Source organism: Streptopelia decaocto (genome assembly GCF_964273445.1).
Source record: "Streptopelia decaocto genome assembly, chromosome: 27".
Classification (NCBI taxonomy): Eukaryota; Metazoa; Chordata; class Aves; order Columbiformes; family Columbidae; genus Streptopelia; species Streptopelia decaocto.
In genome coordinates, this window is record NC_138682.1 from 371576 (window position 1) to 387078 (window position 15503).

At 55.5% G+C, this 15503-nt stretch overlaps 1 protein-coding gene across 1 annotated transcript; it reads left to right on the forward strand.

Annotated features, from left to right (window-relative positions):
* Window positions 1-7446: 7446 nt before the first annotated feature.
* Window positions 7447-13412, forward strand: LOC309450613 (keratin, type II cytoskeletal 4-like; the record flags this gene model as incomplete). Its single annotated transcript, XM_082073597.1, has 9 exons — window positions 7447-7896; window positions 8748-8962; window positions 9229-9289; window positions 9862-9957; window positions 10528-10692; window positions 10766-10891; window positions 11143-11363; window positions 11651-11679; window positions 12169-13412. 9 exons carry the CDS (start codon window positions 7447-7449, stop codon window positions 12645-12647), a joined length of 1842 nt encoding a protein of 613 aa, XP_081929723.1. The 3' UTR covers window positions 12648-13412.
* Window positions 13413-15503: the final 2091 nt, after the last annotated feature.

The following is a 15503-nucleotide window of genomic DNA, read 5'->3' on the forward strand; positions in this document are numbered from 1 at the left end:
GGTGGCGCGAGTCTCACCTGGACGAGCTGGATGGCCCGCGCTGTTCCGGCCTCTGGATGTTGCCCTCTACAGGTGCGAGTGGCATCCTGAAGGGCTTTCCGAGCGTGGAACGGGCTGTGAATGGGCTCATGTCACCACCAAGAACCCATGTGGACAGGGAAGCTCAAGATGCATTAGATACCACCACCTAGTGGGAGAACAGAGCTGCACCACGGTGGCGTTGAGCTGGGTTTTGTGCCGGCTCTCCCGGTCTAACTGATGGAGTTCTGGCTCGAGCCCTTGTCGCTGTGCCAATGTGGCCAGAACAAGAAGTTCCCTCCTGATTTACTTTGGCAAAAAGCCACGAAATTAGTCAGGGCTGCATTGTAGCATCATGAAATTTGTGGGCCTCCTGTCTTCATCGCTGGGCCTCCTTCCAAAATTCCTGGTGATTAGAAGTAATTAATGAGCTGTGATTACGCCGGGAGCTGCTCCCCTGGTGCCCACATGCAGCCCTCAGCAAACACAACCGACACGAGTCCACCGAGATCCACCGGCTGCATGGACGTAGGTGAAGATCTGGTGTGTTTTAAACCTGGACACCCCACTGTTGAGTGATGCACAAACCTTGGTGTCCTGCAGCAAACTGGGTGGGATGGGGCGAAGTCGGGAGAAAACGCAGAACCGACCTTGTGATCCTCGAATTCCAGCCTGAGCCGGGCGGAACGGCCCACGGGTGGCACCAGGTGGCATCATCTGCCTTGCGGGGCCTCAGGGTCACCAGGGGACGTGGGGACTCGGGTGAGGCTGATCCGGACGGGTGGTATGAAAACCCGAGTCAGGAGTTTTGCTTATCAAAGTGTATCTGTGTGAAACAAACAAACAGCTTTTGAAACCATCCGCAAGCCCGCGGGCTCCAAACCCAAAGCTCTGAGCCATTTCTTGCTCGACAGGAGCCGCGCTGTCCTCGGTGGCAGGAGGTACCTGCAGACCCCCAGCCCCGCTCGGGAGAACCGCCGGGTACCGGGGAGACCAAGCAGAGACAAACCGGAGGCAGACAATGAAGACGGAGCCAGAGCAGCTCCGGGGAAGTGTCCCCAGGCTCGGCCCCGCTCCGGCACCACCGCGGCCCCGCTGGGGCTCCAGCGCCCAGGGAGGCACCCAGGACTTCAATCGCTCCCGCGTGGGTGTAATTGATAGCGCTGTCAAGAACCTGCAATTAAGCGAGTTGCCTTTCCAGCTCCTTCAGCCATCAATTACCCCGCGCTGGGCGCGGGCCGAGCTGCTCCAGCGCCCGACGTCTGCGACCGGCGAGGCACGAGGAGCGCTTTGGCATCGTGGGGACGCCAGCGAGGTTTCTGGGGACCAGTTTGGGGTTGTGTCGATCTGCTTGCAAAAGGTGGTGACAAAGCCCCTCCCAGGAGCCCAGGGAGCGAGGGGAGGGAAGAGCCAAAAGGAAAAGGAAAAAGAGAACAGAAAGGGAAAAAAGGCAAAAAAGGAAAAAAATCCCTGCAAAAGCAAATATAAAAAAAAAGAAAGAAAGGTAAATGCGACACTGCTGGATTTCAGGAGCTTGAAATGCTTAAGTAATTAATTGCCAAAAAAACCTGACCAAGGTTTGAGCCTGTTGAGAAGTGAAGGACCAGGACAGCACAATAGCAGGGGACCACTCCTGAAACGGAACTGTCACCTTTCTGACTCGCAGGAGCCTTTGGCGAGGGGCCCCGAGGACAGAGACGCGGCCCCAGCCCCACATCGACGGGCAGATACGTCCAATTTAGTCCAACTCACCGGCCTCCTCTGCCGAGCAGCCCCGATCAATCCTTCATCAGCCTGCAGGTGGCCCAGGGGATTTCAGTTCAGGGCTGAGATACAAAGGACGGAACCAGAGGGCAGCCCTGACCACCAGGTGTTTACAGGATCCTGGTTGCTGGGCCCACCAAGGCCCAGCCTACAGCTGTTCCCAATTAAACCATTAATGAGCACTAAGTTGTGGCTGAGCTCCCTCTTTCCAAGGCTATTTATTGCCTTCTCCACCCATGCCTTGTTTTTTGGTGCATTCTACACAATCAGAGCAGCAAATGAGAAATGCAGCTACACTTATTTGTTCTTCTCAAAGTTGGGCGGCCAAGTCTAAGCTGGTGATTCTAGAAGTTTCTGGACTCGATGAGGAAGGACAGAAGGTTCTGAGATGCGTTTGTCTCTCAGCAGACCCGGCATCGCGGTTTGGAAGAGGCGAGTCCTGCCCGGCCAGTCACCGTCATTAACTGACGATGGTCTGTGCAGGGTTATTAATCACAAATAACCACTTTGTGCTCGTGTACGGCAGCAGGAGACGTGACGGAGCAGCGATGGACCCCGGATGTGAGACGGCCGTCACGGTCCCCCCGGTGCCCGGCAGGGACGGAGGATCCTCTGCCCGTCTGTTCTCTGCTGATCGTTTTGATTACTGCAAAGAACTAATTGCACCAAATGAGGTTGTTGGATTAGCTACAGCTGCTCAGAAAGTCACCAAAATTGCTGCAGCGAGAATTCTGGCAGGAGACAAAGCATCCGACACAGGTTCAAAGCACCCAATACATAGGGTAGAATTATGACTCACCAGTAATTCAGCACCCGTAGAAACTGGTAGGATTTCCAGACCATCTAATTCATTATATAGTTTATAACGGGAAGTAATGGAAAACCTTAATTATTAGCTCTAATTAGAACAAAGTATTGGTATCCTCGAAACAAGACTTAAGCGCGGCTGGGCAGGCCGGGGACAGGTCCAGCTTTTCTGTGCTAGTTCAGAATTCACATTTGATTTCAGAATTTAGATTAGATTTTAGAATTCAGAATTTAGAAATTTGGCTTTCCTAAAAAACACCAAAAAACCCCAAACAACAAAACTTCCAATTGGGGACGTTCAGAAGAAGGAAAAGGGCAGGGACAGCAGGACTCCCGGTGTCCCCATCGGTGTCCCCCGTGACCACCGGCGTGCGGTGACGCCCGGGAGACACGCAGGGAAAAGGCAAAACGGGTACAGGAACATCATGAAAGCAGCGACATGAACCCACATCAGAGGAACTGTGCCGGATCACATCAAAAAAGGGACTCTCAGAACACACAAAACACGCTCCTTTTGATTTCTGCTGCTTTGAAGGGAGGGTGAGCTGGAGCGTGTATTGCCGCTCCTTCCCGGTCCCACCGGCCTGCCGGCTGCTTTTCCCCATTAAGCCTTTTCTATCTGTGGCACAAGTCGGGGTATTTAATTCGGAGCACCCCGGGAAGCGTTTCTGGAAGGGAGTTCTGCAGGACCCGCCGTTTCACCCAAATCCGCGGGAAATTGGGCCACTGGTGGGACGTGGGGGTCACCCGGAGCCAGGAGGCTCTTTGGGCACCATCTCGGAGCTGTTTGGTTGGGGTCACCGGGGCGGGCCGGACGCCGGGAGGCTCTTCGGGCCCCGTCTCGGAGCTGTTTGGTCAGGCACATCAGAAAGAAAACCCCAATTAAAAGAAAACAAAACACATTTCCCCTTCTGGAGTCAGCAAAGAGTAATTACATCGCCTGTGCTCCTATTGGCTCCGCGCAGTGTCCTGACATACGCATAAATCACTGCACCTTCACTTACATCTTGATGACTCAAGAGCTTTAAACGTTTTTGCTCTTTTCCCGATAAACCGCGTGGAGAACAAACAACGTGTCGTCACTTGGTTTTTCCCCAGGAAGACAGAAGTTCCCTTATTCCCCCATCAGACAGGACGTATCTGCTGATCAGAAGCACCAACGACTGGGCAGGGGCGGCGGGGCTGCCCAGAGCACCCTGGAGATCCGGCCTGTGCTGTTTAAATCATGAAACCTTTAAAACTCATCTATGCTGATTTGCACTAGATTTGGCTCAATGCTGTTCAATGGGTGTTTAAAGATTCATAGCGGAGCCATCTCGGTCTCTTTGCATCTCTATAGCGTGCTGACCGCAGAGGTGCGACGGTGAAACGCTTCCGCGCCTCCTCCGAACCCGCCGCAATAGGGTCACTGAGGAAAAACCTCAGGAATGCGCTCTGTTGGGTTTGTCAGCACCATTGTAGAAATTCGGGATCTCAAAGGGGGATCCAGAGGGAAGGACTTTCCCATCAGATCAGTTATTGTGCCTCCGAGCTGGAAGAGCTTTCCCTGCCCGTGATAAGACGCTATTTCCCAATAAAATATGAGAAGCACAGAAATAAACAGCCACGATCTTTAATGGAAAAACCACGAGAAAGGTTTGACAAGAAAAGAACGATTGCGGAGCCATAAATATCCATTCAGAGGGGTTCATGTATCTTGTCAAGGTTACGGAGTTCCCACTGAAAATAGACAAACCCGCCAGATTTTACGCAGGAAAAGGGTAAATCGGGGCAATGACCCAGAGCTGGTGCCGCTTCCTCACGCTGCAGGGGCTGATTCGTTAGTTCAGCGAGAGCTTCACTTTGAATGTGACTTTGCCGGGGCGGCTCCTCCGCGTGGCTCGGAAAACCAGCTCTGCCCAAACCCCACCCTGCCTGGGGCTCACGGAGACGTGGCTGCGACCCAAGCACGGCTGCCACATCTTCATCTGGCCCTTTCTGCTCTTTTTGCTCCGTCGTCCCACCAGGATTCCCACCTCATTCCCGCCGCGGGAGGAAGGCACCGCACGAGAAGGACGAACGCGACCCTCGGCTTTGCCGCAAAGCCGGGTCTAGCAGGAGATAGGACGCGCGCCTGGCGAGGGGCAGCGCGTGATGCCGAGCGCTCTCATTAGGACTTCAAAGGCGCTGCAGAAATTTGGCGCCCAAAGGGCGGGACCCATTCCAGCCCAGGTTCGGAGCGGCTGGGGCGCCCGGCCGGGTGTCTGTCTGTCTGTCTAGACGGGCTGTGCCGTCCGGCAGCAGCGAGAAGGTCCCTCCGGAGCCGGATTCCGCCCGTGTGGGCGCGTGAGTCACCGTCTGGAGATGCCGATCTCCCGCCCAGCCCGCTCCAGAGCTGGAATCAGGATCCGCGGCGGTTTGGTGGCTGGAGCTGGGAGGAAGCTGCACCCGGGCCCGGGGTTCGACGAGGAACATCCTTCGAAAATCCTGTCACACAAAGCAGAGAAGAAAAACACCAGATTGAGTTCCTTGGACAACTTTGGCTGTAGATACAGGAAACAAGGCTGCACTAATCAAATAAAGTCTTTAACATCTCAGAGACAAGAGTCTCTACCGTCCATGAAACTGTGTGTGTAAAAATACACATTACTACACGGTTTTCCAGCTCCTAATGGTCCCAGTGCAGGTGGGCTCCTGCCGTAGCCCCATCCGAGTGCAACGCATTTCCTGCGGCTGCGGGTAATTACAGAGAGGGAACCTCCTCGGGACTATCGCACGAAACGCGCTTGGAAAGAGCTGCTTCGGATTCACCTGCAGCGGTAGCAAACAAATGAGGGAACTTCACGTGTTTATAATGGATGCTATTTTCAGCAGCACATTGAGGAGGACGCTGACAAAGGAGCGATCGCAGCTCCATCCAGCCCCTCATCAGAATATTTGCTCTTTGCTCCCTCAGTCCTTCCCCTTTTTCTTTTCCTTGACTCAAAGAGACGGGATTTTTCCAGCGTGCTCCCCCATTTCCCACATCCACACTCACAGCAAACCGCTGGTTCCCGACACCGCGGGTACCAACAGGCACAACACGCGTTGCTCCTCGGAACTCATGAGCTTTGGCTTGAAGCCTCTAATATTTGCTTTACCTGATACTGGCAATGGCTCCGGCACCCGGTGTAAACTGCCAGCCTCAAACACTACAAACAAGGTGTAATCTGAGGGTCACGCTGTAAATACGGTGAATTATCCCATCCGTACAGGGCAAAAGTACCAGTTTACGCAACTAATTCATACCAGCAGCCCCTCAAACTCACGCACGCTGCAATTACGCGTTCAATTAATAGCCTGGCGAAGCTCGGTGCTGGAGTCACGTCCTATGGTGTTGCTGTGTGTGTCCTTTTAAGCACTTGGTATTAGAAGGTTTAACGTTTTAAGGAGGTTTAGTGCTGGTTTTATGGTTTGCATTGACCCTGACTCCTGTACGATGTTTTTGGAGGGGGTTAATGAGGATGCGGGATGACGGTGTCTCCCTGTACCACAGCTCTATGTATAATAAACCACGCAGACTTTCCAAGCGTCACTCCCCTTTGCTCAGGAAGGGCTGAGGACATCGAGCTGTTTGTACCCCAGCGTCTCCTTTTTCCTCCCAAACACAAAGAGCCGCAAGAGCCCCATTGTTCCCTTTCCCAGCGCCCGCTGGAGAAGGCCCGGAGATGGGTGGCAGGTCCTCACCTCGGGCTGGCGATGGGATTCATCTGGCCAGCGTGAGTCAAATCATCCGGTGTCCGGTCTCATCCGCTCATTAAGGCTTCCCCTGCTGGTGGGGGAGGACGAGCGCGGAGCCCGGTGAATCACCCGTTCCCTCCGGCGGCACCGGGGGCTGTTTCTCTTGGAGATGCAGCCCCACGAGTGTCAAGGACGTGTCTGGCAAAGTCGCCCCGTTCGGCTGCCGCTGTGTGAACGAGGCGGATCTCACCGGCCCCAACGTGCTACTGTTCCTTATTCCCTCCAGAGCTACCGGGATGAGTCCAAGAGTCTCTGACGTCAGCTGGGTAGAAACTCCGAGGGGCAAAGATGTGACGGTGTCCACTGGACTTCGGGTGAAGAATCTGCAGCATTACCCCAGTGAAATGTCACTGACTGCAAAGAGCAAAAATGGAGTGAGAAAGCGGAGCTGTGCGGCGGTTCCGGGGTGCAACCGGCTGTTTGGGGTGGTCGGAGGTCAGCGTGAGATGCTGCATGGAGTGTTTGTGGGGGCATTTTGAGTCTCTGCAGATGAATCCAGACCCACAACTCAGTGAATGTGCTGATGTTTCAGGTGCATAAGGATCCATCCATCACAACACGACTTCCACGGCGCTTTTCCGTAGTCGCCTTTTTTCTTTTGGTTATTTTCCGCACCCAAACCAAGCCTGGTGAGAGAAAAAAGGAGATTGTGAAACGAGCCCCACAAAGTGCAAGTCTGCAAAACATGCCATCACACAGAGGGCCCATGAGACACAAAACCCCAAACGACACGCTGCAAACAGATCACAAAGGCTTTCTTCAAAAATGTTTGCTAAACTATAATTAGTGTAAGTTAGGGGAACACTTCAAACCGTAATATATTCTAAGCCAACTTGCAAACAGAGCACTTTTAGATTCCTTTTTATTTCCTCAGTAGTTAGTGTTTGCCGGGCTGTTTTGCATTCTGAGGAGCATTTACTGCTGCCAGGCAAACCAAACCCTTAAGCGCTTTAAATTAATGTCCTGATGCTATCAAGGCCAGCTTCCCAAATGTATATAAGGGGCAGCGGCATCACCGTGTCACTTCAGCGGCACCTCCGCTCCCGCTCCTGCCGAAGCGCTTCCCCAAACTTCCCGATCCGCCTGCAGAGGAGCAGGATGAGCAGACAGGCGCCCACGGTGCGGTCCGTCCTGGGACGGAGAGGCTTCAGCTCGGCCTCGGAGATCTGCGGGCGCAGCTTCGCCGCCGCCTGCCCGCCCGCGCGCTGCGGCGCCTACAGCAGCCGGAGCGTCTGCAACCTGGGGGCGAGCAGGAGGATCTCCTACGTGAACGGGGTCTGCGGGACCGGCTGCTTCGGGGAGTTCGGCTTCGGGGGCGCGGGCTACGGCAACGTGGGAGGAAGGGTCGGCCTCTGCGGCCCCCGCGGATTTAGCATCGTGAGGGGTTACCCCGACCGCAAGGCCGATGGCATCCAGGGCATCTGCATCGACGAGCGGCTGCTGAAGCCGCTGTGCGTCGGGGTCGACCCGCTGGAACACGAAATCCGCTGTCAGGAGAAGGAACAGATCAAGACCCTCAACACCCAGTTCGCCTGTTTCATCGACAAGGTGAGTGCGAACCTGTGAGAGATCGAACGCGAGCGAGCTCCCCCGCACCCGGCCCCGCTCCTGCCGGATCACCCAGCGCGCTCCGCGCAAGGTCCGGACCCCACACAGCCACGCTGGCCAAGGGCTCATTCCAGCCAGTCCCAGTATTACACAGAACCATAGAACGGACCCACAGGACCATGGAGTCCCTGTCCCTGCGCAGAGAACCCCCGAATTCCCACCCCTCGCGGGCGTTTGCCCCGTGGCCACGGCAGCCGTGGCCCTTCCTGCGGGCGCCTCCTCTCTGGGCTTCTCGTGCAGGCTCTGGTGGGCTCATCTTCCTGCCCTTAGACCCTTTTCCCCACTTTGTCTTTAAATACCACGGCTGTTCCAAACCCACTCCCGAAGCAGAGGAGCCTCGTCCTGATGGCCGCACCCCAGCGCTAGAGATCCGAGCCTGAGCTGCCACCTTTGCAGGAAAAAGACAAACAGGTCCCACCACCGGGACTCGATCTCCTCCTAAAGCATCAGAGGAGCTTTATTTCTATTAACTGGCAGATTTAGGCATGTGACTTTTAAATCTCTAAATAATTTAGATATGTGAATTTTAAACCTCTAAATAATTTAGATATGTGAATTTTGAAGTTCTAAATTATTTAGATGTGTGACTTTTACATGTCTAAATAATTTAGACACGTAACTTTTAGATTGTTAAAGAAGGGCAGATGATTTTATGATGATTGTGGTATAGCACCGCTCACTTCCCAAAGATCCCATTAGTACACCTGCAGTTTCACACCGACGGTCAAGCCAGGTGCGGACACACCGCGCTCCCCTGTTTATTGGAAGGGTTGCTGTTTTCTGGCCCGCAGGTCCGGTTCCTGGAGCAGCAGAACAAAGTGCTGGAGACCAAATGGGGCCTCCTGCAGCAATACGTCCTGCCCAAGAAAGGGAAAAACCTGGAGCTGTACTTCGAGAACTACATCTGCGACCTGCGGAAGCGCCTGGACTGCCTGCTGTGCGAGAAGCAGAAGCTGGGCAGCGAGGAGTGCGCCACCAGCCAGCTGGTGGAGGAGTTCAAGTGCAAGTGAGGACCTTCGGCGGTCCGCCGCCCCGGCTCGGCCCGGCCCGCGCTCCCGGCGCGCGGCCCCTTCGGGGACTCGCGTCCTCCCGTCTCGCTCGCGAGCTCTTTGCATTGTTAATGTTGTTGTTCACGAGCGGCTCCTGCTCCGGGGTTGGTCCGACGGCTGCGGTCTGGCAGCCCCGAGCGAGCCAGGGCTGTCATCTCCCCGGTGCTCGGCGCCCGCGGGGCTGATGGCACCGCCCGGCTCAGCCCTTTGCCTTTCCCAACAGGTATGAGGAGGAAATCAACAGGCGGACGACGGTGGAGAACGAGTTTGTGGCACTCAAAAAGGTGAGAGGCTCGGATACACCAACCACCACACCTATAGCAGGTTTGTCTGGGGTAGAGGTTGGCTGAAATAGTGGATTATCAGCACATGCCTGTAAAGAGGGCCAGAAAAACAGGCAAGTGCAAGTAGAAAGTAAAAAGAACGTATCCCCAAAGCTTACGTCGCTACAGCAAAACTTGCATGTTGAATTGCACTGGGAGGGTGAATTTGTGGGAGGGGGACAGTGCGCGGCGTCCCACTGCAATACCTGCCGTCTCAGACACTGATTTATTCACATCCTTCACACTTAGACATCAGAAGAGCAGAAATCATTTGAACAATATTAAAAAAAAAAATTTGAATGCTCATTAGTCAGTTCTGAGTTTGGAGCTACGTCCCAAGTAAGAAATAAACTAATCCCAGTAAGTCCCAGTGGGACGCTCCACTCTCCTCCAGGAGCCACCCATTTGGTCTCTCACGCCTCCCCGCTCCTGCGCTCCCGCTGAGACGCGTTCCCGGGCTCCCGGCGCTGCCCCCGTCTCCTCGCGGTCCCGCGCTCACGGCGCCGGGGCTGGACGCGTCTCCTCTCTTGCAGGACGCCGACTGCATCTTCCTGAACAAGGAGGAGCTGGAGGTGAAGGTGGATCTGCTGAGGAGGCAGCTGGAGCTGCTGAAATGCGTCTTTGAGGAGGTGGGTTCCCCTGCTCGGCCCAGGGCTCGGTGGCGCCGTCTCACCCCTCAGGTTCTCCCGATTCCCTGAAATCCCCCCGGGACATCTGCCCCCCCAAGCCCTGAATAGTTGAAAGCATGGAACTACAAGGCTGATAGAAAATTAACATGATTAGGCTGGAAATAGGGTGTTTCCCCCTTCGTTAATGCAGCTGCAGGGATGAATTGGCTGTGTCCTAACTCTACCCCGAGAACAGAGATGCGTCCGTCTCGTTCCTCCGGATTGCAGTTGTCTGATTAGAGCTCCAGAAACTCCCAGCTTAATCCTGTCATTAGCATCAGCAAAGCAGCTGAAGATGACAGGATAGCAGGGGCTCATCACTCAGGTTCCCTGCCCTTGATGTGGACAGAATTGCTGCAGGTCAGCATGTCGGTCAGCAGCCGACGTGTGGCAACTCATCCGACAGGAGCATTTTCTGCTGAGCCGACCAAGGGACATTTCTCGACTTGTGCGGCTCTGTGTCCCAGCCCTTCCTCCACTGAAAAGCCTTGAGACTTGCTAACGGCTGACTAAGCCATTCCCAACCCGCAGGAACGCGCCCAGGTGGATCGGCAGCTGTGCGACACCTCGGTCATCGTCAAAATGGACAACAACCGTGACCTGGACATGGAGAGCATCATCAAGAACGTCGAGTGCTGGTACCAAGAAATAGCTCAGAAGAGCAAAGAAGAAGTTGACGCTTTCTACCAAACCAGGGTGGGTGAGGGGGACCCGGGTGCCCGCCCGGCAGCTTACCGGGTCAGAACAATGACTCTTTCCTTGGTTCCAGTTTCAGGAGCTTCAGGACAAGAGAGGCAAATACTGCGACGACCTGCAAAGCAACAAGTGCGAGATTTCAGAGCTCACGCGGATGATACAGAAGCTGCAGTGTGAGCTGGAGAACGCGAAGAAGCAGGTAGGAGAGGTGACGATCCGGGGAGGGCAGCGTCTGGGAGGACAACGCGGGTATGGGGGAAGATGAGATTGGCCGTTAGTGTCCCTAGACCTGCTCTGGGCTGTACAGTTGAAAAGTGGAGAGAGAGAAGGGACGGCTGTGGTTGTTTTCTCTGTCTGCAATTGGAATAGCGGATTAATCTGGAACCAGGATGTCCAGGAATTAGGAAACGAAGCCTTGAAGACATGTGCACTTTCGTTGTCCGCTGACAGGTCTCCTGCCTGCAAACCTCCATCTGTGACGTGGAGCAGCGCGGGGACTGCGCCCTGAAAGACGCGCGGGAGAAGCACGTGGAGCTGCAGAACGCCCTCCAGAAGGCCAAGGACGAGCTGGCCTGCATGCTGCGGGACTACCAGGAGCTGCTCAACGTCAAGCTGGCCCTGGACATCGAGATCGCCACGTACAAGACGCTCCTGGAGGGTGAAGAGAGCAGGTGGGTAACACAGACCTCGGCCCTTGTCTCCTGAACATTAGCTGATTCCAGCTCCCAAGTGAGTTGTGCAGCTCCAGGATCCTGCGGGCTGTCAGAAACGGGCCGGAGGCCACACGGGCCACCCTGGTGCCAGCAAAACCGTTCCTGTCCATGGACACACAGACGTGTTACGACAGGGGATTAAGCGGGGTGGATGTGCGGCTGGAGTGATGAGTAACGTCAGGTTTCCAGATGTGCATGCAGCTGGTCAATAGGATAACGCACGTTTCTCTTCTCTCCCCTAACAGGATATGTGTGGGGAACCCGGTGAGCGTGTGTAAGTAACCTGAAGATTTTGAGACGTGAGGGGTTGTCATTTTAGGAAATCCACTCCAGTTTACAGAGCAGCACCTTCTGCCTGCCCCTGCCGCCCTTTGCCACTTCAGCCCAGGTCGATGCTGAACGTTCAGACCCAGAAATTTCAAACACCTCTGAGTTTCAAAAACAAATCAGGTTTTAGACGGAGGGGGGAAGGTGGAATTCGTGACCCTTTTGTGCTCTTGGAGGCAATAGTGAGCTGTCCTGGCAGACTCAGCAGGCACCGAACCCGGGAAGAACGTCCCCAGAGCATCAGCGTGGGAGCCGGGAGGGCCTGGGAGGGGATGTGCTGGGACACGGAGGAGCTGGAAGGAGCGGGGGCTCCGATACGTTGGACAAACCCAGAGGAAATCAGGCTGGGTCGGTTCTGTCGCTCATGAGACAACTTGCCTGGTGAGAGGCCTCCAGCTTTCCTCCCTAACTCACGAACCTGTGGGCTGTCTTGCAGCTGTGGTCAGCAGCGGCTACACCATCCCCGAGGACTGCGGGCTGCTGGCTGCCAACGCAGCCGCGTGCGGCTACGGCTCCCTGGGGAGGCGGTCGGGAAGACACGGCTCCCAGAACGGAGGATTCAGCTCCCGCAGCGCGGGGATCCACCCCAAAAGAGTCATTAGCTCGGTGGCCAAGCAGTGCGTCCCAGAGGTCTATTGCCAAGCCGGAGGGGTCAGCTGCAAAACTGGGGGATTCAGCTCCCAGAGCGGGGGGTTCCCGGCCCGCACCGTCGTCAGCACGGGCAACGGGGGCTTGAATGGTAGGATGGGGGCTTGCCAGGCCGGTGGGGTGGTCAGCTTCGGAAACCAGGGCTGCGTGGTCAGGCAGCTGGGGGGCTCTCCCGTCGTGGTTGCCAACAGCCCCGAGGCGCTGGGGTGCAACGGCGGCGCGGTGGGGAACTACGGCGTTGTCAGAGACCCGTGTGTTGTTCCCTAGGGCCGTCAGCTGGGGAGGCGGCACAGCCAGCCGCGGCGGAGGACAACGCTTAGACGTGCGCTTCCTACGGCCGACATCATGCAGGATAGTTTCTCTGCCCACTAGTAGCAACGTTGGTCACCAAGCCCACTCCCACATTTGTTAGCGTCAGATATGTCCCCCGAAAAGTTCTGTTTCAGAGTCCCCACCCTAAGGACACATCCAGCAAGCCTCTCCAGCAGGTGCTCAGCTCAGTGTTCTAGAACTCTCCTGCCCAGACTATCGCAGCGTTCAGGGTTTGCTTGTCGCACCGCGCTCTCCGGCCTTTCCCATACCCCGCAGACCCGTGAACAACGTCCCTCCTCGCGAGACACCCCTTTCTCTTCCCAGAGCATTTCAGAACAGAGCGCGACGGTTTCCCTGCAAAGCGCACGCTACGCTCCCTGCTGCTTCGTTTTTCTTTCTTTCTGTTTTTGTCAAAGAAAAACCCTGAGCTGCAAATTTGAGCTGAAATGTTAAACACGGCGATTTCAACCCGCAGAGCACCTGCTAGTTACGCTGCAGCCATTTGCTTACAGATGAATATGTAGTATTTTCATTTGCTTTGCATGTTAGGGGTGGCTTGTTCAAAGCGCGCTGATTGTTAGAAGAGCTCGGCCCCCCCGTCCCCCCCAAAACACCAAGGGAAGTCACTGGGGCACAGATCTTCCAGTGACATCCTGTACTCACGTGAACGGAGCTTCACTCGCTGCTCAAACGTCCCGGCTTCTCACTGCACCTTCAATAAACTGCATTGAACGTACAGGGTTTGCCTTTGAATTTTTCCACGGACCACATGATTTTATTTCCCTCCTTATATCACAACCTGTAAGATATTTTATAGCCCAATTAACAACTGATGTCAAGGATTGCCAGAAACCCCCCGAATAGCTCTGAGTGCTGCAGGATGTTGTCTACAACAAGTCTGCCAGCCCGGAGAGCCTCGGAACAACCTGTTTGTCTGATCCGTCTGCAACCGAGCGCAGACAGACGCCAACGTCGACCTTCCGGGCTCAACGGGCTCGTGCTCCACCACAGCAACACACATTTCAGACACAGAACCTCTGCCCGAGCAGCATCGGGGCTGGAGAATGTGACACGTACCCCGTATGGCTCAGAGGCAAAGGGACAAGCTACGAGATCCCTTGAGGTGGGATCAGCTTGGTCTCAATTTTGAAGCCTCCCACGCAGAGCCCAACGAGAGCTGGTTGAGAGGGGCTCATTTCATGGAATTCATTCCCATGGGGTGACTCATCCCAACAAACACGGGTGCCTAATTCAGCATGAGATGCGTCAGGCTCTGGGCTCCACCTGCATCCAGGGGATGTCTCCGGCTCTGCCGCAGCCCGGGGCAGGGACGGCAGTGCCGATGGAGACAGCGCCGGAGACGCCGGCATCCGCTCAGAGGAATCTGCCCGGCCCGTCACCCGCCGGCTTCGCAGACGTTATCACCACAGCCCATTTCTGATTTTAAGTGGGTGCAGCTGGCTGAGATGGAGCCCACCGAGGTGGGTGATTCTGTGCATGAGCTTCGCGCACTCACCACTTGCAAATGCAGTTTGGAAAGCAGGCGAGCCCGAGGCCCGGAGGCGCTGCTGCGACACCGGGTGACTGGGGAACGTCACTGTCCCCTCCTGCCTGACACGTTGTTCTGGGCAGGAACCACCACGTCCGGGTCTCCTCGTGGCGACATGGAGGCCCCTCCGCAATCCGCACCGGAGCGACGGCTTCGTCTCAGAGGCTTTTCAGTGGGTTTTGCTGTTGCTAAAAAAGACGGTTCCTGAGCAAGGGGAGGGGAAGAGGCCGTGGCGCTGGGACCCACATTAGTCCTCCCCAGCTGCTGCTTGACCCAACCAGTCGGTCTTGCCCTCGTTCCCAGCCCTCGCGGCACAGAGAGACAGGAACTGGTTTGCATGACGTTCCCAGCCCCGGGGGTGAAAGCGCAGCAAGCCCCGGGTTTTCCAGACCTTTCCCCTCCTGACCATTGAATTCAGGACACCAGGATGTCCCAGAGGAGAGGAAACACTCACCTGGCTGCGGCCGCAGCGCCTCCCGCTGCAGGGACGGACTGCGGGCAGGAATCTGAGACCCTCGCCAGCGTTGGCAGGGGCGACTTCTCCCGTCGCAGCCGAGGAGGCAGCAGCGGCCGCCTAATTGCAGTGGGAGAATAATGATCTTTTAGTGGGATGAATAACAGAGAGAAGAAAGGAAGATGATACGACTTCTCTCAAAACAAGGGCAGCTCCTTTCCTCCTCATGTCGGAGCCAACACCCAAATGTTCCTAGCTGTAATTTTACAAACCAAAGAGGAAAATGAGGGCTGCATTATTGTTATTATTTTCTCTACAGCCGGATGGGCTGGCTCCTCAGAGTTTGTCACAGCAGCAAAAGGAAAAGGTCCATCTCAAATGGTTTTCAAACCATTCATTAATGCTCGTAATACCAGCTCGGGAACTTTTCCTGATCAGTGACTACTGGTTTTACTGTTTTACACTAAGGCGAGAATGTGGGAAGAGAAGGAAGAGCTGGGGCAGAGAGAACAGGGAGAAAGTCATCTCTGAGGGAGCCACCCCAAGAGTCACCCCAAGAGTCACCCCAAGAGTCACCCCAAGAGTCACCCCAAGAGTCACCCCAAGAGTCACCCCCAAGAGCCACCCCCAAGAGCCACCCCAAGAGTCACCCCCAAGAGCCACCCCAAGAGTCACCCCAAGAGCCGCCCCCAGAGCCGCCCCCGCAGCGCGTCCCTGCAGCACGAGGCAGAAGGGACAGCGCGACCACAGCAATCAACTGGAGAAAACACCTCACAGGAAATATTTGACCTGGTAATTAACCCGGGTG